Here is a 23,685-nt window from a genome sequence, read left to right on the forward strand (position 1 = left end):
ATAAAATGCTCATGTGACAGAAACCCTAAAATCTTACTAGGGCTCCAGAATGCCACCTAGGTGGACACCTGGGGTTTTCTTTAGAATAGCCCATTCATTTCCATTCCACATTCAACCATTCTGCCAGATGTAATCCTTTTTGTGCAAAAGGCAATGCAATTTGGGTCAGACGACCTATTTGTCATGGAAGTTCCAAGCCACTACTGGGTTGAGGGAATGGGACAATATTTTATCATTTTCTGATTGGTAACAGCAGCCTCTGACATCAAAGATGGTGCTTTGCACAGGAATAGCAAATCAGATCATCACTTTTAGAGGGGAGGCTGGCTTAGATCAGATTGCATTGAGCATAAATATCCAGACATTGGAGATTTTCCTTCAGCAGAAACTGGGGTCCACAGGAGGTTGGGTAAGGGTTAAAAACTCCTTCAGTATTTAGTTACTGCAAGGAACTCTGCACATGTTCTGTGGAATCTGCTACAACCAAAATAACATCTACTTAGCTAGTTCAACTTTATTGCTTTTTATTTGAATATCTTTGTGCTGTGTTGTTGTGGTAGCAAGTCATCCAGTGGTTGTTGCTTGGCCTAACCCTGATGTGTCCTCCCTCAAATACCAAAATAGTTCTTTCCCCTACCTTTTACTGACAGAAAACAAGACTTGAAGGCTGACAATAGTGTTGTGGTTGCCTATCAAAAGCATTTGTTTCTCAAAGCTGCAGGTACTACTTTTATCATTTGGGGTGGTTTTTAATCCCATTTTTGTTTTCTTTACAATTTTAGATTATTCTGCAAACTTCAGCATTTTCTCAGGTTTGTAGAAAGATATATCTTGTCTGTTTGTGGCCCCAGTCTCTGGATTTAAGTATCCATAGATGGGGTCATGTTGAGAATTAGATATATTGATGTTTCTCAGCATATATTTCCCAATTTCAGGACCAAGCCTCACATCATCTTAGAATTTACTTATTTTTCCTCATTTCATATCCCTGCATTTAATATATTTTATAAAACTAAAAAACAGTTACTGTCTCCCTCTGTCTCCTTCTATAATTTTGCCTAAGATATCATTCAGAGTTTGTGCCCATATAAACAAAGACTTAAAAAATCCATCCACTTGGGACCTGGAGGTGCATATGTGAAGGCCACATGTGTGTCACCCCCCTCGCTACCCTGGTAACAGCCAAACTGCCTGCCAAGAGCATTTCAAAAACAAAACAGCTCTTGCCTTCTGCCAGCTCTTGCTAACAGACAGCCACTCCCTGTCCTCCGTTCCAAGTTTATATGATGCCCCTGTCCACTTCCCTCCCTCAGAAGCAAGATTTTTCCTCCATTTTCCCCCTGAGCCACCCTAGTAATGTCTTTTCTTCTTTTCTGAAGAATTCTGGATGTCCCACACTGTCACAATATAATATTTTGACTCTTTTCTCAGCCCAGGAACCTGAGGGAAGAATTGGGAGCCCCCTTTAACTGAAATGTCACTTTTATATTCCAAATGAACAAAATATTTTATTCAACACAGAGGGGAAAGATTAGGTGAGATCAGCGGTTGACAGTTCTGAGGTAACTCAATATAGATAACTTTGGGGTAAAACCAGTACATGCACAGAATTTAGTTCTTATATTTCAGGCTAATTAGAGTTTCTTAAGCTATTCACAGTTACTTAAAATATTTATGTTGAGAGGCTTTTCCCCCAGTGTTTTCCCAAACACTCTAGTTCACTCTTTGAGTATTCTCTGACTCTTTTGGTTTCCAGAAGGCTAGTACCCTCTTTCCAGTACCCAAACCCCTTCTCTTGAAACACCAGTACTCGTCTTGAGTTTTTAACTGACTCTTGAGGTCTCTAAAGGCAGTTTCTAACCACACCAGACCAAGGATCTCTGCACTCTTCTGAGCTATCACCCTGTTTAGACTGGGTAGGGAATTTTTTCCTCTCACTAGAAGATCTATCCCCTTTCCTTGGCCAAAATGGGAGTCTCCATCTAACTACAGTCTTGACCTTGCCAACTTTCCCCAGTTCTCAGGGCTGAATTCCAAATGAAATCTCCTCCTCAGCATTCAGCTCGAAAGTCTCTCTCTGCTCAAATGATACTAACCAATCAGATCTCTTGGAGCAGCTTGTTAGTCAAGGCTTTCTGGCTCTGTGAAGAAGTAACCCTTCACAGTCCTTTACCTGTTTGTGCAGCACTTCTAAGCTTTTCAAAGTGTAATCCGTCACAGCAACAGACTTCTCTCCACACCTGCCTATGCTGTCTTAAAAACCCAACAATGTGGCATGCTCTTTTCATGCATCCATAAGGGAAAATCACAACATTAATAGATCCTAAGTTTTTCAAAGTGTAATCCGTCACAGCAACAGACTTCTCTCTACCTTATCTTGCTATCTTGATTGTCTTTGTTCTATCCACCAACTGGGTTGCAGAAGCACCCTATCCACATTTATTCCACTTACACAGTGGACTTTTGCAGGGCTCAATGGAAAGGAAGCAAACACGACTGCATCTCCACATGAACTCCACCCAATTCTACCTGCTGTCTTGTTTTAGAAGATAATTAGTTGTTTTATCTGTGTGTTGGTCATCACAAGATAAATCACCTCATGGCACCCTCCTCTCCCAACATGATGGCTTTTCCTAGAACATTCCAATAAAACAGTTAGGCGTGCATGAGCTTTAAAAAACACGTCTTGCTCACCGAGCCTCCTCCTGCAAAACTATATTCCTGTCTATGGAATAATCAACTTGAACCATATGGCTGCAATAAGGTTTGAAATGGCAATGTCCACACAAACAGTACAGCAGAAACACACTGCCAATACAGAACACAAGAGGACCGTGCAGCAACTATATATCTCCCCCATTACATACCGCAACCACCTGTTGTGCAGATGTTCCTGCCAACTATCACCATAAATCCACCAACTAAGACATACTTCCACCTCTGCCTAAAAGAGGTGTGCAAGCACACCCTTCATAGGAACTTCATGTCCCTTGGAAAGTAGTTACATCTAAGGCTGCCCTACCAATCAGTTTTTATAGTCTAATTATTTTCCTCACAGATAAGAGTTTGAAAACAGACAGCACACTGTAAAAAGTAGCTTTAAAAAGCTGCTGACCAATGAGGAAGCTGGACATAGTAAAGTGGAGGACATCAAGGAGAGGGAAAAATGCACTATAGCATATCTGGGGAAACAGAATGGTGGCACCACATCAGCAGAAGCTGTGATGCGCTAATGTAATACAGTGACCCAATATAATTTTCAGTGCATGAATCAAAGATTTCTCTATAATCATAAATGTTTTATGGAGCCATTTATCCTGTTACTGTTTCCTGTGTAACAAAGTTTATGCTTGAAGCAAGAACTTAGTACAATTCACTTGTATCCCTCTATTTGCATTACAAATGCATACATTATATATTTAAGATTCTTCTCAAGAAAGGGGTTTGGAACCCTTACGAGCATTTTAAAAGAAATTTAACATTTACTTCCAAACTGTTTCCAAGGAAGTTCAATGATTGTCTCAATCCACCGTTATACTACAGGGGCAGAAAGCTCACTGTATACAGCACTAGCTCAGATGTCTCTAACTACCTTTTGGGACTGTCTAGGGAAACACCTGTAGTACATTCCATCACTTTCTCACATAAGATTTCATTAAAGGACCCCCAGCATGTTGTAATTATCTGTATGGCTGTACAACATTAAAAACAAGGTCTCTCACAAGTAGCTTTCTACAGTAAATGTAATATCACAGAACTTCATTCAAAAGTCATAACCACAAGGAGGAGTGCAAGGCACATGTCACAATAGAGAAAGGCAATTATTTCCTACCCAAAATAGCCCTTTCCCCATAACCTCCCTTGTAATCAATATGCCCATGATGCAGCAAGCACCTGGAAGGGAGAAATTCACCCTGCTGACAATAGTTTACATATCTTTATACAGTATGATCTGTGTCCAACATGAGAAAGTATCTCTTTTGTCAAGAAAATAATAATCCAACTTCTCCTCTTACCTGGGCATCTAGAAGCAGCACTGGCTCCCAAAATGCCTCAACTAGAAGCAGCTAATAACAAACTGCCCGACTCAAAGGAAGTCAAACTTCACTCACTGTAACTTTGTGCCTTTGGTTCCCCAAACTATTTGTTCTATGTCTTTGATCAGGGGACCTTATAGGGCAGAGGAGAGATGCCCCTGCTGCCATTTTATTCTGGTTTAAAGTTTTCTGCATCAAGAGATACATTTTTCAACAATTCAACTTGTCTCTGGATGAGGCAATGTGTGACTCCCTCCACAGGCAAACTGATACAAACCACATAAATGCTTTTTGGCATTTTTATTTTACAGAAGAGCAACATGTGGAAAAGTCTAGAATAAAGATATTTAGATGTGGGAGTATACAACATAAGATAGTTGACCAATTATTTTATTGGAATATGATGAAAAGTTCTCTATAATTGTTCATTTACATTGTGGGTGCTGTACAAGGAAATATATTAAAAAAGTGAATGAATGAGGCCACAGTGAACAGGAACTGGAAGAACTAAGTGTTAAAACCAGAGATATTATCAAGGAAGAATGTGCAAAGACTATTTCTGTAGCTGAAAGAAATGAAAAGCATTGATGGATGACTGATGAAACTCCCAAAATTGCTAAAAATAAAAAAGAAACAAAAGTTAAAAGTGATAGAAATAGAATCAGAAGTCTGAATGCAGCATTCCAGCAACTGGCAGAAAGAGACAAAGAGAACTATTATAATAATCAGTGTAAAGAAATAGAAGAGAACAACAAAAAAGAAGAGTAGGTAGAAGAGTAGGTTTTTATACCCTGCTTTTCTCTACACTTAAGAGTCTCAGAGTGGCTTACAATCACATTCCTTTCCTTGTGAGGTAGGTGAGGCTGAGGGAGCTCTGAGAGAACTGTGACTATAATTTTATATACAGTAATTCTTTAATTTTATATACAGTAAAGTTGATTGTGTTCACAATTACTTTCACTCTCTTTCATCATAATTTAATTTTGGGGTAGGCTACTTTGGAGGGTGCACTTTATGCCATTATACCCTGCTGAGATCCCTCCTCTCCCCAAACCCCACCCTTCCCAGAGTCCACCCCCCCAAATCTCTAGGTATTTTCCAACCCAGACCTGGCAACCCTATCAACAGAGCTATTCCAAACTAGAGAAATAACATCCAATCAAAATCTTACTATGACTATGCCAATACAGGGCTATTTTTGGGCAGGAACGCACAGGAACGGAGTTCCGGCTGGCTCCTAAGTTGGCCATACCCAGCAGGAACTCATTAGCATAATAGGCCACATCCAACAGCAGAAACTCATTAGAATTGGCTACATTAGGGGTGTGTGGCCTAGCATGCAAAGGAATTCCTGCTACAAAAAAAGCTCTGGGTTTTGACAACAAGGTAAACAGAATAAGAAGCAAAAGGGGTATGTGTCTGGATGACCACACTTCTGGTAACATGGGGATGCAGCCTAATATGCTAATGTGCTGTGCTGTCAAGGATTGCAGCTGAATATCAAGAAGACAAAAGTAATTACTGAGGAATTACACATCTTTAAAGTTGAAGATGAAGAAACTGAATTGTTCCTTGGCTCCATCATCAACCAAAAGGAAGACTGCAACCAAGAAATCGGAAACTGAGACTGAATGAAAGGGTAGTCATTATGCTGTGAAAATCTATGATCTGAAATAATGCCCATTCTTTTAAAATTTGGTAATTCTCATGGCAGAATATACCAAGGTCTTTTATACAGAAGTCTCCATTCCCCCCCCCAGTTTGTAGATGTCTGATCCTAAAACTCACTCTAGTTAAGCAATTCGTCAAAGAAATATATACTTCAAGACCTTTTAAGAAATGCTTTAATGTTTATTATCTTAAATCACAGTTGTCTGTGTCTCTAATGCATTATAAATTTGTTTCTGCCTTTAGATTCTGGAGTGCTGGTTTATCAGGTCAATCATGATTGTTATGGCGCTGATAAATGTTGAGTTCACAAAACTTTAAAAGTGGGTAGTCCTCAGATTAAGATTCCACACATAACTAGGCATTTTGGTATTGCCCCCTGAATTATTTTAAAGTAAGGAAGGTTTTTTGTGGGTTTTTTTACAAATCTATTATTCTCTGAAGATTTGGACAAGTTTAAAGCAAGACTTTTGTCATGGTTCCAGATAAAAATGAGCCTTTCAGTTCCTCACAGGCATTCAGCCTGAGGTCATATCAAGGTTTTGCTACCACCAATAGAAACTATATTTATAGCCAGATGTTTGGGAAGCTTGGGACAGAACTACTGTGTTACTAACATCTTCGGGGCACATTTTATGCTATTTCCTTTCCTATCCACTATACTTACACCACACAGAAAAAATCAAATTAGCATATCTGATTAATCGAGCAGATTAAATGACCAGGTAATGGCCTAGGGAACAGTTTAAAGTCAGGTAGGAGAATCAGAGAATGACTATTTGTGACAACAACCAAAATATAGGGTACATGTCTCCACAGCATCCCCAAGTACAGAAAAGACAATACTATTTGTATCAACAGTATAACTTTTGTTATATTGCAGTGAATATATAATAAAGGAAAATGCTGGAAAGGCGATTTTAGCCGCTCAGCCAATTACCAGCACAGCAGGACCCTGCTGCAAGATGCTTGGCAGCCTTCTCCAGAAAGTGCAGCATTCCTCCACCCAAGGACAAAGTCCAGGGTGGTGACCTTGATTATCAGTACCTCAAGGGATGGCTCTGATAACAGATATCAGACATGCAGATATGGTAGAAGTACAATCTGATAAAATTTTGGAGGCAAGTTCTCAACCAAATGACTCGCTGGTTTTCCTCTAGATTCTTCCTATTCTAATTAATACAGATACATTAGCAGCAGAGATTGCTGCTAAAATTCTGTTTCTTTCTGTGTGCTTTTATATACTATGTATAGAACGACTAGAAGCCTTACATGATGATTGCTGAGTTCAACATTGCTAATTTTTTTTAAAGTCAATTTGGGACATCTGCCCAATGATTCAGCTGCCATTTGACAGCTTAAAATTGCCTTCCCATGGCAGCTGCTCAGCGTGTTTAACTATTTTCCTTACACCACTCTGTCACATATATTGGTCCTTCACTTCAAGATGCCTTTCAGTGCCATCAGCGGGAAAATTGGTAGCATTGTAGAGTCAACCTATGAGGTAAGGGTAACAAACCGCATTTAACAGCCATTCTGCAGTGACCTTTGGTAGACACTCTTGTATATCATAGTATCAATTTTAATAAAATCAAGTTAATCAAAATTGTTTTAAATTATAAACAATGCTGTTTAAACTATGGTGCTATGATTTTCAAAAAAGTGAGTTTCCTAAAGCATTAATATTCCATGAAGCTTTAAAAAAATACTGAATAAGCAGCTGACCTAATATCTGAGTGCTTTATCACAGAATACATAATATAGAATAGTTATAAGCTGTACACAGGCTAAAAATAGCTGTTTGAAATGTAACCGTTTTAAAAAAGAACATACTCCACTTCGCAACTATCCTAGGCTTCTGATGTTATAGCAAGATTTACTCAACTCAAAGATGAAATGTAAAACAAAGATCCACCACATTTCATCCAATGTTATGATAGACTTTGAAAGAGAATGGCTAGAACAGGGGTGTCGAACTCATTTGTTATGAGGGCCAGATCTGACATAAATGAGACCTTGTTGGGCTTGGCCATGTGTGTCATAAAATGTAATGCCAGGTAGTGGAGATATAAATTTTATAAAGGACACAGACACACACAATTAAAGATTTTTTAAAACTTTAAATAAAATATGCTTAAAACACTAGCACTCTTGCAATATTTTGGCTATTTAACAGTCTCTGATAACTGACACCTCTTGCTCTGAATTATTGATTCAAATTTTGTGCTGTAGCGATCTTGAGTATGTTGTTCAGGTAAGCTGCAAACCTACTTCTGATTTATTGACATTCATTACGGAAATTCCATGCTCAAAGCCTAGGACCCAGGGGGAAACATGAAATGGCTAGGCATTGCGAGCTTTTGTACATAAGTTGCTTCATGTGCTGGTCAAGAACATCAGAAGGCATCCTGACACTGACTGAAGGCCATGTGTTTGTCTACAAAACTATAGTCTTCCCCGGAGAAATAACCAGGGGTCATTTCGTAGAAAAAGAGCTAGGGGGACTCATTAGCATAACTTATTAGCATATGCCACACCCCCTGACATCACCGGAAGTGTGTCATAAGGCCACACCTCCTGACATCACCGGAAATGTATCATAAGGCTACACACCCCGCCCCTAACAGTCCCGGCCGCCGGTGCCGGCCTTGCAGCTCCACTGCCGAGCCCCATGAGGGGCCCGGCGGTGGACCTGCAAGGCTGGCGGAAAAAACGAAATGACCTCTGGAAATAACTACAACTTCCTACAAAGGAAATGTGCTGGGTGAACTTGGTCTGGACACACACTCTCAGTCTAATTCACCTCACTGGCTTGTTGTTATTCCTCATTTAAATCATTCACATTGCTTTCCTACTGAGAAAGATTGGATCAGGAGGGCATGAATACGCTGAAAAGGGGGAGGAATCCAGTTGCACTCAGGAGAGCCACAGCATAATGAGCCCAACAAATACACAAACACTGTAGCAAGACACACAAAAACTCATACCTTGGATAAAACTTTGTTGGTCTTAAAGATGCTTTCTATTTCTCCCATGCGATTGAGGCAGCTCAGCAAAGCAAGCTCTTTCTCAACCCCTCCCTCCCTTCAGGGAGGAGCCTCAGCCAGTGGAAGGAAAGAAAGGCTTCCCTTTGTCTCCTGCAGCCTGGCCAGGAAGCAAGCTTTGGCTGTTCCCTCCCTCCCCCTGGGAGGAGGAGGGGGAGGAGCCTCAGCCAATTCTTTACCAGACTTTCTCATTCGCACAGGAGAGGCTTGCCTATCTATCTCTCCTGTGTAACTGAAAGAGACTGGTAAAGCAAGCTGTGACATGGCAGCAGCAGCAGTACTGGAAAAGAAAGCAGGAAACAGCCAGGGCCTTGTGGGCTGGATTGGGACCCCCGAGGGCCTGATCCAGCCCATGGGCTGCATGTTTGACACCCCTGGGCTAGAACATTCATCTCTTTTAGACCATTATACCAAGTTTAGAAATAAATGAAAGAAATACAATCCTAACAACAAAGAGGTCTGTTTCAGATAACCAAATAACACAGACCTTAAAATCTGGACTGAGACCAATTCTGCACTTAACACTCAGGTTAGAATGGCTGTGATTCTAAGGCTGAGTTCCCAAAAACATTGAGAAATAAATACAAATAACTGACATTAAATTTAAGGAGAAAAACGTGGAAAAATCTACTTTGGCTCAACCACATTATTTATCTTTTAGATTTTTGACTGCATAATTCGATATTTTTTTCTTATGGGAAATTATCTCCTTGGGGTGATTATCTTCTTGGTTATAAACCAGCATGACTGAATTTATTGGGGGAAAGTAAAATATTAGGCCTTTGTCCAACAAAGGATTACTAATTAGTGCAACAAACATTTATTCTTTTGAATAATGTAAAAGTTTAAGGTCATATGAGTGGGACAGTTGGGAAAGGAAATTGGATTTATTCCCTGCCCTTGACTACCCAAAGGAGTCTCAGAGCAGCTTAGAATCCCTTTCCCTTCCCCTCCCCACAACAGAGGTAGGTGGGGCTGAGAGAGCTCTCTCGAGAACTGCCCTTGAGAGAACATCTCTGAAGAACTTATGACTGACCCAAGGTCACACCTGAAGCCTCATGTGGAGGAGGGGTGGGGAATCAAACCTGGTTCTCCCAGATTAGAGTCCGCGCTCTTAACCACTTCTGGAGACCTTATGCTAAGGATCTGGAGTCATAGGTGACTTTAAGAAGAACCAAAACATGAAAAGAAAAGAAAAACCTTAAATTTCTAAGGTGCTCTGTTAGAAAATAAGTAGCTATATAGCTCATTGAAGGCAGCAGTGACAACAGCAAAGAAATCTTATTTTCCTGCTACCTGCAACACCTAACTGTGCCCAGCTCAACTGTTTAAAGTATTTTAGCACACTGTCTCCGAAGTCTGATCCTCTAAATTCTCATAAACTGATGATTAGTTGTGACTCTTTTGGATAAAATTTTGTTGAGAAAATTTCTCAGATATGTTCCTATTTTGATACTGGTTGTAATATAGATGAGACACTACACCTGGTCTGTTTATAGAGCATTTTGATTCAGTTACCGTGATGGACTTTGACAGAATCCTGGGATCTGTGAAGACCACCATTTGCACTCTGGATCCTTTCCCATCCTTGTTACTGAAATAACGTAAGATCATATAAATGAGTCCATGATGTCCATCATAAATCAATTATTCCACAGAATGTGCAAAGCAGAAATGTTCAGAAGGATATTTTTATACAGTGATTAGAACTGTAGTAGAATGGAACAGGCCAGGAAGGTACCTTTAGAGTAGTATAAGATTGCAGTCTACTGTGCTGATTATTGTAGGTCTCATCTTGCTTTTGCTGCATTGTTTTATTCCCTGCAATTCTACTTTTTGCACTGTTTATAGTATACCGTGTCTTATGCAGTTTGCTGCTCACATTGATTTCTAATTCTGTAATTCTATTTCTACTGCATTATTCGTCGGTTGTCTTAGGCTGTTCGATTATAGTTTCAATTATTATGCCCACACAGTTTTATATTCTGTAATCTGCCTTGAGATTAAGTGAGAAAGGTAGGCTATATATAAAGTAAATAATAACATTGTGAGCCAGATATTTCAGATAGTATTATAGGAATGAACAATGGCTTGGGTCTGAATGCTCAGGGACCCATTTCTTCTCTCCGTAGTACCAGTATGATGGTTCAGGCCATCCTGGATAGAGGAAATGAAATGGCTAGCTCACTTCTTGGGTGGAATCGCACACACAAAAGGTGAGAGACACTTGGAATTAATGAGGCTAAAGAATGTCTTCCTGGCAACGTTTTGACCTACAGAGGAGGTGGGCAGGCACAAATGATACATTTCCTGGACACAAGGAAAGTGAGGTTTATTTTACTGGGTCTGTTTTAGCTAATTCCATCTGGAAGAAGGAGCTCTCTCACCTGGGCTCCATCTTTATGGCTACCATTGTCACATGGAGCAGACAAACAGCTAGTTGTCTGGACAGAGACTCCAAGGTAATGGAAAGCATTTAGAGCACTGTTATTTCGAAGTTTAAAGAACCTACATTAGAAAAAGACCAACTAGGGCATGTACAGAGATTGGCAAGAGGGAATGAAGGAAACGGCTAGTAGTCGCCAGTTCACATAGTTTTCTGTGCATAGAACATTTCTCCCTTTCCTTATTTGAACCTAACAGACCATTACAATGGTTTATATGGCTTTTGGAGCATAACAAAACTTAGCCGATAAGATATGTGCAACAGTGACAGAAGGGCAGTCTCTAGTCTGGAGAATCGGGTTTGATTCCCTGCTCCTCCACATGAAGCCTGCTGGGCGACCTTGGGCCAGTCACAGTTCTCTTAGAACTCTCTCAGCTTCACTTACCTCACAAGGTGACTGTTGTGGGGAGAGGAAGGTGATTGTAAGCCACTTTGAGGCTCCTTAAGTTAGAGAAAAGTAGGATATAAAAACTCTGAGGACTAACCAAGTGAGATGAGCGAGTTTTGCTTGTATCAGAGATCCCCAGCTGAATTTGAAGATACTGACTTGGGGGGTAAGGCAAATGCTGTGCCCTCCTTCTTACTGTTTCCCTCCAGGAATTGCAAAGCAGACACCCTATCCAAATTCCTCTTGCCTTGCATGAGCATCATAGTGGCTGATTTTCAGAAAGGTAAAATCCTCATCTGTAATACTGAAAATAGTAGACACCTAGTAATGGAAACACAGGTTTCTAACCACTTCCTTAAGAGACATATTAATGCAGTTTTACCACATGTAAAGCTAGGAAGTCTGCTAATATTGTTACTTTCCCCTTTTTATGTATAGTTTGGAAAAGTAGTTTATAACCCAAAATGTAAAGATCACTGATCAAAATCTAAGTAGTAGACACCATTGTGATCACTATCCTGTCAGTTTGCAGGAACTTACAAGTTTTGCAGATATATATTCTTAAGGTTTATATATTCAATTCAATTTATTACGGGTCTATATGACCGAAGTCTTTACCAAAAGAGAATGCAAAAGGGGTAAAGGTTTATATAAATAATTACTTCTAAGACATACACAGTAAAATACAAGAACTTATAATGGATGATTGTGATGAAATATATTGTTCTAATTCTGTGGTTGCTTTGCAGTAGGTTTACCAATATAACTATGTGGTAAGGTTACTTTTTTTTACTAATGTAAGTATGTGGTTACCATAAAATCTTTAGCTATTAGTGTTTTGTGTTCTGTTCTTACACCTGGGAGTAAAAAATGCATTTTACCACTCTAAGTGGTCTACCCAAAACATGATTCCAGATGTTGTTGTGCAACAACACAAACAGAGATCGTCTATTATCATTTTGTCTCATAGAACAATATTTATGTAGATCCCAACAGGACTTCACAACTACCTCATGGTGTAGCTAAAAGCAAAGACTATATTAAAACTCTCCTATAAATCCAAGGAAAATCATGGCAAAGTAATATAAAGGAGACAGAAAAAGAAAACTGTATTAGGACATAGTAATGGCTGCTTCCTTTACTTTATCATCAATACACTCAGCAGAAAACTTTGACAACTAGTATGATTATGCTTAAAGCTCATCCCAAAAAGCAGAGCTGTAGAACATCTGCTTCCCACAGCAGATTGTTATGTATGAATTTTTAAATAGATCTTTTTCATGGATTTCTTTTTTTAACCAAAACATACACATGAGTAAGTGAACAAGAGAACAGCAACAAAAAGATCTACCTTTTTTGTAATAATATCACAAGAAATGAATGGGCATCTACTATTCACTGAGAAATAAATTCTTACTATAATATTATCTACCTTTTCAGCTAACATGGGTTTACAAAACAGCTTACAGGAACCAAGACAACCCAAACGACAATAAAAATTCAATACAAATATTCCTCCCTGAAGCAAACAAATATAGAGTACCTAATTTCAAATATAAAAACATTTTTTTTGCCCCCTTAACTGTTATCAAGACGACGACACCCTCTCTCAGGCAAAGAATAATTCTTAAACTTGGCCTGGTTCCAGGAAAAAGTTTGTTGCTGGGGTAACTAGTTGATCCAGGTAATGGTGCCATTAGGAGCAGACGTCCATACCTCCAGCTCATGAGCTCAGCAGGGGTTTCAAAAGCAGGCATTTGACATATACACTGCCATCTAAATGTGTCTGTGGTGGTCTAAGATCCTTAGTTTAGAGTTTAACTGTACCACTGAACACAGATTTTTGTGGAGTTTACAATTGATGCCCAATGAAATTTAACTGAATATGAAAGTCAAAGTCAGGATGTATTCACAACATCTCCTGCATGTCACCACATGTCCTAGAAACACACATATGCAAGAAGGGCAGGTGGGAGCCTTTTACATTGCTTTTCTTGCAGAAAAAGAAATCTAGCTGGGGTGCTGTTGCAGACAGCGATGAGAAAGGTTCTCTAATGGGTGCCACCACTCTGGTATGGGTCTCCTCAGGAAGGGCCAGGGCACCCACTCTACCCCTTTATAGAGTACTTTCCTAGTAGGTTTCCCTTTATATGTGACCAAATGAGGCATGAGGACCCAAACAGAGTAACCAACTAGTTTTATTCAAGAGACTTAATAACAACTATAGTTCAAAAACATGTAGGAAAAATGAGCACAGTAAAGGTAAGTAAACCAGCAAAACAATAAATCCTAACGTGTCTGACTATACAGTCCTAGCCTTCTCTAGGTACCTGGTCTCAGACTGACTCACCCCTTTTGGATGGGGGATCCCTCTTTCTGCAGCAGCCTCACCAATAATGAAGATGCTCAAAAGAATACCCTTTTAATGTACATTAAAGTATTCATAATCGTTTCTAAATGGAAAATGGCAGGGCTCCTGGCATAGAAAATGTGTGCTGTCTATAAATACTTCTTACATGAAGTAGTATTCTCTGCTTAGGTTGGTGCTACATTACTTAAGTAACCAAAGTTAATTTTGTGGAACAAATTTTAACACAACAGAACTCTGATCTTTGATATGTTAATTGAAACTAAAAAAATCCATTGATGCTTCTTTATAACCCTTAAATAGTTTAATTTGGTAACTTCATTTTATATAAAATGAAAGCTCTGGAGAGAATGGAACCTTTAGAGAAATGACTTATACAATGGCCTTGGATTTCAGAAATGCAGCATGAGGTAGCAAACAATCAATGTTATATTTGTATAAAATAATATATGTCCTTTAGCACCTATGTAGATCAAACAGCAACCATTTTTGGCAGTAATTATGCAGTTCTCCCCTGGCCATTACCCAATATGTTTTTTATTTTGTTAAAATATAAACATTTAATTTGCGTGGTAAGTCTGGTTTTAAAAGTATATTTGTATTATTCTTTACATCTCATCGTTTGGGACGTGAGTTTAATATGAATTACTTGAAATTTATGAAACAAATAACTGTTGCCTTCAAATGTATTTAGTCATTTAATTTATCCACTCATTTTTTTTTAAAAAAAGCTTAGTATTCAGTTATTGTAATGTATCAGTAGTTTTTATAAAGAAAGGTTACTCCTTTATAGGAATAAGTTAAAAGTAGTCTGTCCAGCTTACATGACATGACAGCAAGAAAGCTGGATGGACTACTTTTAACTTACTGAAAAATAAATGTTTTACTGAAAAAGAGATGTCTCTCCCCATATGTGTAAGAAAGGGCCAATATTAAAACTAAGTTAAAACTTATAATATACAAAAATACATGTATTTATTAGAAAGACAGTTAAAAACATATAAGGGCCCAATGAAAACCTCGTAAACAAGTACAGGTGGCCTAAACAGAGTACATTATAAATACAGATATATTGGCTTGGATCCAGACGAGATGTTTCCGTGAGCACAAGGAGTTCCACCCATGGAGCACAAGTTTCCCACCTCCCCACTTCCATAGAAGCTCTAAGTCCATCTGAAATCCAGTTCTTGGGGGAGAAAAACTTCCAGAACTGGACTGGGGCTGCTATAAGGATTTCAGGCTGCTATGAGAAATGGGAGGTGCGAAAATTGCAGTTTATAGGCGGAAATCCTTGCACACACAAATGTTAGTCTGGATCCAACCCACTGAATACAAAGTTTTATAGAGCAGGAAGCAGTACCAAGATACTTTGAAATATTTTATTTCTAGTATGTGATTCAGTTGACCCTGAACAACCTAATAATATGAGATTCTCTTAAATTGTAGCAACTAAAATATCCTCCTGATATGGTGAGAAAGATTATTGGAAAGACCAGAATGATACCCAGGGGTAGCTTGCTACAAGACAAGCCCAAAGGAAATGACAACAGAGTATCACTGTTGGTAACATACAGCTCACAACTCAAACCAGTTCAACATATTATTAATGACCTCCAATCCCTGCTGGATAGTGACACGTGCCTCACACAGGCACTGGGTGGGGGGCAACTTTTCTTGCTTACAGACAGCAGCTAACCTAAACCAAATTCTCACCTGCAATGATAAACTACTTAACAATAACACGGCCTCTGGTACCAAGGTCTGCAACAAGCCAACATACCAACTGATACAGATCCTCACAACACTATCACTGGACCCAGCAACATCAGCCATACCATCTCAGGTTCATACCCCTGGTCATCCTCTAATGTGATTTATGCCATCACATGTCAGCAGCAATGCCCTTTCACCCTCTACAATGGACAAACAAGCCAGTCCCTATGACAGAGAATAAATAGACATAAGTCTGACATTAGAAACTACAACATTCAAAAACCAGTGGGGGAACATTTTAACCTTTCAGGACATTCAGTTGCTGACCTAAGAGTAGCAGTTCTCCTGCAAAAAAATTTCAAAGGGAGATTAGAGAGACTGCTGAATTGCAACTGATAATGAAGCTCAAGACAATGCAGCCTCCTGGACTGAACTGAGACCTAGATTTTCTGTCTCATTACCAAGGTTGATTTCTTCACGCCTACTACCCCACTGCATATCGCACCTAAACTAATCACGTCTGCTATTGTCTTTCAACATCTGAAACCATTCTACTCTCCAGGCTATAAGGACAGATGAACTCACATTCTAGCTGCATCTGACAAAAGCTCACACCCTACCACAAATTTTGTTAGTTTTTAAGGTGCTACTGGACTCTTGCTCTTTTATACTACAACAGACAGAGTAACATGGCTACCCATCTTGATGCAGCATAATCTGCTATAAAGGGTTTCTGATCTTTTCATTAGAGAATTCCAGTCCAAAAGTCAGTATCTGAGAAGTAATGATTTTTTGCGAAGCCCCCCCTCCCCCTGGTGTTTACATCATGCAAGTATTTGCAGATTTATGGCTTCTCTTTTCCATTAGTCATTTCTTAGACTCTCTCTCTCTCTCTCTGTGTGTGTACACACACACACCCCTTCAAAAACCTTGATCATAAATCAGCCAAAACCCCTGAATATTTTTGTTATTTTCCTTTGAACTTTGAATTTGTGGATGCTTCAAAGGGATGCCCGCTGGAGGAGGTGTTTGCCGCTCAGATAACAGAAGATGGTCCTTCTTTGCTGGTGAAGGAAATGTGAGGGAGATTCTAATGGGAGCTGGAAAACCTACGACCTATATTTTTGAATCTTTATTTCTTGCCTTTCTGGCTGCTCATTTCTCAGGGAAATGAACCCATGGCTGTGAGGGGGAGTAACAGGAAAAGAAAATCCTCCTGCTGTCATTTAATATGTATAGCTCCCAGGGGTTTTAAAAAGAGATAAAAGAAACTAACAATACTGCTAGAGACCAAAGCAATTACACAAATAGTCTCTATGTCTAAATGATTTTTTTTTAAAGTACTCATGACCTCATTTTGATTGTTCAGCACAGGACCTGTTTAAAGGTGAATCACTAGGAAGCCTGCATCCCAGTATTCTGACCACTAACATCTCTCCTCTGCTGGACTGTGGCTTCTGTGAACTCATCTGCCAAGACAATGATTGCAGCAGGTTTTGCAGCAAGTCAGGAGTTAGCCATGCTAGATGTGAATAGACAGGTATAATGCTGTTTCTGATGCCCCAAGGGATGTTTGATTCTTCAAAGGTTAATCATGGGGTCAAACAAATCAATATTCTAGGCTGTAGTTCATTAATACCCTGATACACTAGTCTCTCCAGTGTCCACAACAAGCTGAGTGACCTTGGGTCAGCCCCACCTCCCTCACAGGGTGTCTGTTGTGGGGAGAGAAAAAGAAGGTGACTGTAAGCCACTCTAAGACTCCGAGTGAAGGGTGGCGTATAAATCCAACTCTTCTTGTTCACTTCATGTTCTTTTCTAAACTATGATGGGCTTTTAGGATGCATCTTTAACATATGTGAGTTACTACCGGTGAGTTATTAACATTGCTTACTGTCAGACATTTTAGTGATTTTCAAGCTCCTCCTTCTTAACCTTTTCTTTATATTATGTAATCTCACTATTTATCCAAAAAGAATAATTTTTTCTATCCTTTTTATTCGATTATGCTACATTTCTACTTGCAAGAAAAATATTAGTATACCTCTTGCTGGTTTCAACCTCAACTGAATTATGTACTGGAAATGAAATACTTAAGTGTATCTTGAGGGTCCTATATGAACCATGCAACATACCTGTGTACTGAAACCAATCATACCATATTAATATATTCACCACGAAAGGCATGCAATCTAACAGCAAGTTCTACTTTGCAAGCTCCATGCAAAGCCTTGTGCTTTGTCAGTTTACCAGTGCTCAATGTTTCTACACTATAATCTCAACCAATATGTGTTTTACTTCAATAGGTCTACAATAATCAACAAAAATGAATCAAAAGAGCGAGCGACATTGTCTGGATATAATGAAGTACTATGCAAATAATTCTGAAAATGATTTTCATTGTCAAATTTGCCTGCTCTACAGCCAAAGTGCAGAATTTTTGAACAACACGTCCCTAAATTAAAATTCTGGGCATACATTCAACTTTATGATTCTATCCATTCCACTAAAGATGGGAAACAGTGCCTTGTAAGTTATTTATTGCAAATATTCCCATAGTATACTTAATCTCAGAACTGACTTCCAAAAGAGGCCCTTCTGCTTGCATAATATCCAAGAAAAAGCTGTACTGTATGTCTTCTGTTTAGCATTTCAACAATAATGAAAAGATTGGTCTTCTGTGTTAAAGATGTAGATGCCTCCTGTAGCAACTTCCTGCCATGTCAGTAACTGCCATCTAGGTTGTAATTGTTCAGCTTAATCAACTCCACTTGGTAGGAAAAGATTAATCCACAATCCTAAATCAATTCCAAATTGTTGTGAATACTGCAGCACTGAATCTAAGCAGCGTGTGTCTGACCAGTGCTTAAAAAGGAGGCTCCTTGGGACAGGGTTTTCTGACATCCAAAGAATTAAAAGCCCCCTCTGCTTCTGAACTGGAGTTGGGAAGATGAAGAAGAAAACAAGATCCCAGCTGAAATATAATCAGGATAACTGATATTATTAATTTGAGGGCAAGGAAGGCCTGAGCCCCTAAAAAAAAAAAAGAACAAGAGAGGAGTTCTCTAACACTGCTGCAGTGGACGAAAAAAAAACTGGGCAGGAAATTGTAAATCTCCCTCCTTGGTAACATGTGGTTGGAGATGCATCTCTCAGTTCTTTTTTGTGCACAAAAGATACCTCTATGAATTTCTGCTCTGCTTAGTTGCACAGCTCCATCAGTGTGATGCACAGAGACTATGAAGAATGTTATTATTGCTATTCTTATTATTAGTATTGTCAGGGGTCATTTTGTAGAAAAAGTGGTGCAGGAGCTCATTAGCACAACTTATTTGCATATGCTACACCCCCGGACATCACTGGAAGTGTGCCAGAAGGTGGGAGAGCTTGTACCTGAATAAACTTTGGTCTTAAAGGTGCCATTGGACTCTTTGCATTGCTACCTATGGGGGGGGGACATGCAGATCTGCCCTCACAGAGAGCATCAACCTGAATAAGCCTTGGTCTTAAAGGTGCCACTAGACTCTTTGCATTGCTACCTATGGGGGGGGGGACCGGAAAAAACGCAGGACTGGAAAAGCGGAGAGGAGGGTGGCGGGGGCCTTTCCAGTGCACAGCGCTCAGCGCAGGACTGGAAATGTGGAGAGGAGGGTGGCAAGGGCCTTTCCAGCACTCCGCACAGGACTGGAAAAGCAGAGAGGAGGGTGGCGGGGGCCTTTCCAGCGCCTGGAAAGGTGGGGGAACCGCAACTTACCCGTCCTTCTTTCTCCTCGGTCCGACTGAGGGGAGGGCTGCTGGGAGCAGGGGGTGGGGCTTGCTACATGTCCCCGCCCCCTGGCCTCCTCACTGCTGGAGCTTTGCTCCGGTGAGCTCCGGCACCAAATGAGGCCTAAGTATTGTTATTTACCTTATTTATACTCCACTTTTCTCCCCATTGGGCCCACAACAACACTTACATCATTCTTCTCTTCTCCATTTTATCCTCACAACAACCCTGTGAAGTAAGTTAGGCTGAGAGGTCACCCAGGAAGCTCCCATGGCAGAGCAGGGATTTGAACTTGGATCTCCCAGATCCTAATTCTGCACTTTGACCACTACACCACAATGGCTCTCATGCTACACACTGACTCTCATGTTACAACTATGTGTAAGGTAAGCCTACACTTAATGGGAAGGAACTGACATGGAGATACTATTTTCAGTGGCATCCTTTGCAGTCTGCATAATATATAATTCTCTCCAAAGTATGCTGACAAAAATTCAGTTTTGTAAAGCAAGATAAAGTGCAGTAGCACAGCAAGAAAGCTGAGTATGTTACCTCGGCAGTTTTACCGGCTGGTTCCAAAGCAACCATATTATCTTGTATTAATTGCTGCAGAAGTTGTACTTGAGCCACACTGAGGAAGAAGTCCAGGCTTGTTGTCATATTCACTTCCAAAGAATGGCCACAAACTAAAATCTCCTGTGAAAAACAAGTTTATAAAGCATAGTGAATGGATTCCAGCTGTTTCTAGGAAATTATGTAATTTTCTTTTTTAACCAAGCATCACTTTAGACTATTATATTCTCTAAATTGGGGCTATTAACATTTTCTTATCTTTTCAGGCAAAAAAAAAAGTACTGTGCACCATCTGTAAAAGGAAATCAGGTGGGGGAGTGGTGGGATAAAATACCAAAATGTTTCCAACAGGATATTTGATGATTAAGATACATTTTGTTTGTTTCACGTGTGGGGTCCGGTTTCTTTGTTGCATCAAATTCAGAGCTGTCAGGGCCCTTTTTTCATTTTCTTGGCTGGGGACTCCACTTACCCTTTTCTCAGTTCTTACAGACAGATACACATTTTGGAAAAGGAACTAATCTTGGTTTATAAAGAAATTGTGTACTGCAACTCAAGCTTACTTGATTTGTAACTGATTGTAAGCCACAGTTGACATCTTGGCAGTGCAATAGTTAGAGTCTGAGGACCGTTATTCAATGGCTGGTATTACACATAAAACAAAACAAAACAACAAAAACTTTTGAGAATTGTTGGCAATTTCAGAGATGGAAAGCAGGAAAAAACCCTCATCTTTGCTTACTAAGCAAGAACTCATCCCATTTTTTCATGAAGAACATATGCATAAGTATTCAAGTTCTTGGTAATCTATAGTAGACCTCTCCCTTCTTCAAAGAACGTTACCCAGGGAACAGATTCATGGAGAACTTGACTAGCCAATATATTTACATTTTTCAATACAAGCAACAATAAAATTTCACTGAACACTTTTCTCTACAGTTCAGCAATACGCTAACTCATCTAATATTTGCCTCTGGATTTATAGTTCTGCATGTTTGCAGTAGAAATGTGTGGAGAGAGACCACAGCTCAGTAACAGAGATGCTTTGCATATATATGCCTCGGGTTTAATTGTGGCTTAGAAGATCTAACATATCAAAGTTAGGTTCCTGTTCTAGCTAGATTAAGAGCCTAAAGCCTGATGAGAACCAATCTGGAGTAAGGATTACTGGTAGCATGGCTTCAGCAAGAAGCAGGATCAAGGCACATGTGACACTCCAATGTTCCCTCTAAGCTGAGTTAGTGTGAGCTAGCTCACAGTTTTTTAGCTTCTGGCTCACACATTTTTGTCTTAGCTCAGGAAGGATGGTTCCAGAGCAAACTAATTTATGCAGTAGCCAAATTGCTTGCTCACAACTTTAATGCCAGTAGCTCACAAAGTAGAATTTTTGCTCACAAGACTCCACAGCTTAGAGGGAGCATTGGCAGCCACATATCCAGCCTCTTATGATCTCTGATGGGAATAAGCAAATAGTTCTGAGTCACTGCTGGGTTTCTTCAGGCTGTTCATCAAAAAGAACCAAGATACCATTTCCAGGTTTGGATTATGGTATCTGTTACTCTGAGATGTCTATGCGAAGTTCTGTTTAGTAAAATGAACTCTTTTAAAATGACATTGGGCATGGAAAATAAGCTTACCTATGAGGCAATCCATGCAGCTAGCATCTTGTTTAAACCAGGCTGACTTACTGAAAAGTAGAGCTTGTTATCTGGGCAGATGATGCATAATGCAGCAAGGGTTCAGTTTCAGCAGATGCTGGCTATGTGGAATACTGCATGGGCACATTTTTCTTACATGATTGGTGTTAAATCAGGTCCCAGGTTCTAAACTCAAGTTGACACAACTTTTTGGTAGTACTCAAGGATATAACCTTTTTGGTTCTAGGTATCCTGTTTACTGAACCACCACTACCTTACTGGTTCATTTAATGGCATACATGTAAATTACGCTGCTGTCTGATGGTTTCTTTTTAACTGTGCTTTGTTATGGTTTTGGTTTTAGTGTGCTTTTTAAAAAAAATTAATTGCTTTTATTCTCTACACACTACAGGGAATAAGGATAAGGGATCTTCTAAACTAAAATACAGAGTTAGCAAGGATCATATAACAGTCTATACATCAATTTCTTGGTGTTTCCCTAATATTTAGGTTTTTTTAAAAAGATGGATATTAGCTACTAATATTACTAGTTCAAACAAATACAAGCATAGTTAGTCATAGTAGGCGTATCTTAGTATTTCAATAATAAAAAAGAAGTCATATATTCAGAGTTAAGCTATTTATCAGCTTTCTTTCCTATGTTTGTTTTTTTATCAAAGGTTAGCTTAATTTTAAGAGACTTAGGAGCTGCCACTCCTAATTCTGATTCAGTGTCCAGAGTTCCTTCTGAAGAGCTACTTGATGAGCTATCAGTGCTTCCCAATCTGTGCTTGCTGTTATCTTCTGTAGCATTTTTGTCCTCTGCTTTTCCTTTTTCTTCCGCTGAACTTTGGTGTTGTTCCAAAAATGCTTTTGCTTTTGTAACAGAGCCAATCTTTTCTTTCCTTTCACCTGCTCTATCCAGAAGACCATAAAAGGAAAGGGAAGCTTATCCTGCCTCTTCTCCCTGCCGCCTGTCTCCCTGCCCTGTTCCTTCCCCTTGCTGCTCAGGGTTGCCTCTTAGCCTCTCCCATCCTGGCCTTCCCAGAGTCTGAGCTTGGCCTTGCCTTCTGACCGCTCTCCTCCCTGCTGCTGCCTGACTCCCAGCCTTGTTCTCAGCTATGTTGGCGCAATCTGCCTGGATCCCAGCTGCCACCCTCTTTCTCACATGGGTGAGTCAGGCTCCTGGCCATCCTCAGCTCAGGTATCCAGGGTGGGCTTGAGTCAGGACTGGGCACTGGATCCTGACAACCAGGTACCGAAGTCCCCTAGAGAGAGAAGACTGTGCAGCAGGGACGAGCCCTTCATCCCACCAAGGCAGCATCAGACCCCTGTGGCAATTTTAAAAATAAAAAAACCCAGGCTCTAAAATGATGCTTCATCATCGTCATGATAGAACTGGTGGCGCAGTATTGTCTAGTTTGCCCCTAAGTCTGAATTAAGGAATTGAAGTAACGAAGGAAAATTGTAACATGAAAATTGTAAGGTACCACTATCCTTATATTATATATGGTAATAATCACCATATCAGCCTTATATACAAGAATCCACAGACAACAGAGGTTTTTGAAAAACCAAGTATTTGAATACTATTTAGAACACTGCTTAATGTTGCATTTTGACTATTGCAAAGAGGTGCTACCAAAATATAAATGTACTATAAAGTACTTATAAGGAAATATCCTTCTAATCAAATACTTACCTCTGTATGCAAATTCTCTGGTGAAATTACTTTTGTGAAAATGATGGCAGGAGCTGCAGTTATTCGCACCGTAAAGTCTGTTAAAATTGGAGTTAAAATAGCTCTCCGTTCTTGTTGTCTCCTTATGCTGAAAGAAAAAAAAATTAATGTAGCTTATACATTCTTGAGACCAGAAGGTGACTCTTCCTCAGTGTTTTCAGAAGGTGAAGAATGGTCCAGAGCTTTGGTGTCAACACAACACTTCAAAGGGCTTCAAAGAAATTACTAGGGAAATGCTTCCATTTGGGTTTAGGATCAAAACAAGCTGCAAGTATACTGTTCTCAAAAATTCAGTCAATGAGCT

At 39.7% G+C, this 23,685-nt stretch overlaps 1 protein-coding gene across 1 annotated transcript in view; it reads right to left on the reverse strand.

The window, feature by feature from the left end:
- Window positions 1-23,685, reverse strand: part of VPS13B (vacuolar protein sorting 13 homolog B (yeast)) — a 512,836-nt gene that overhangs the window by 169,112 nt on the left and 320,039 nt on the right. Inside the window, exons 32-33 of the mRNA XM_015405853.1 lie at window positions 23,343-23,469; window positions 19,983-20,126 (exon numbers count right to left, since the gene is read on the reverse strand). Of these exons, the coding sequence (XP_015261339.1) occupies window positions 19,983-20,126; window positions 23,343-23,469 (271 nt within the window). The remainder of the gene's footprint in view (window positions 1-19,982; window positions 20,127-23,342; window positions 23,470-23,685) is intronic.

This window comes from Gekko japonicus, unplaced genomic scaffold (assembly GCF_001447785.1).
Source record: "Gekko japonicus isolate JY-2015 unplaced genomic scaffold, Gekko_japonicus_V1.1 scaffold232, whole genome shotgun sequence".
NCBI classification, from domain to species: Eukaryota; Metazoa; Chordata; class Lepidosauria; order Squamata; family Gekkonidae; genus Gekko; species Gekko japonicus.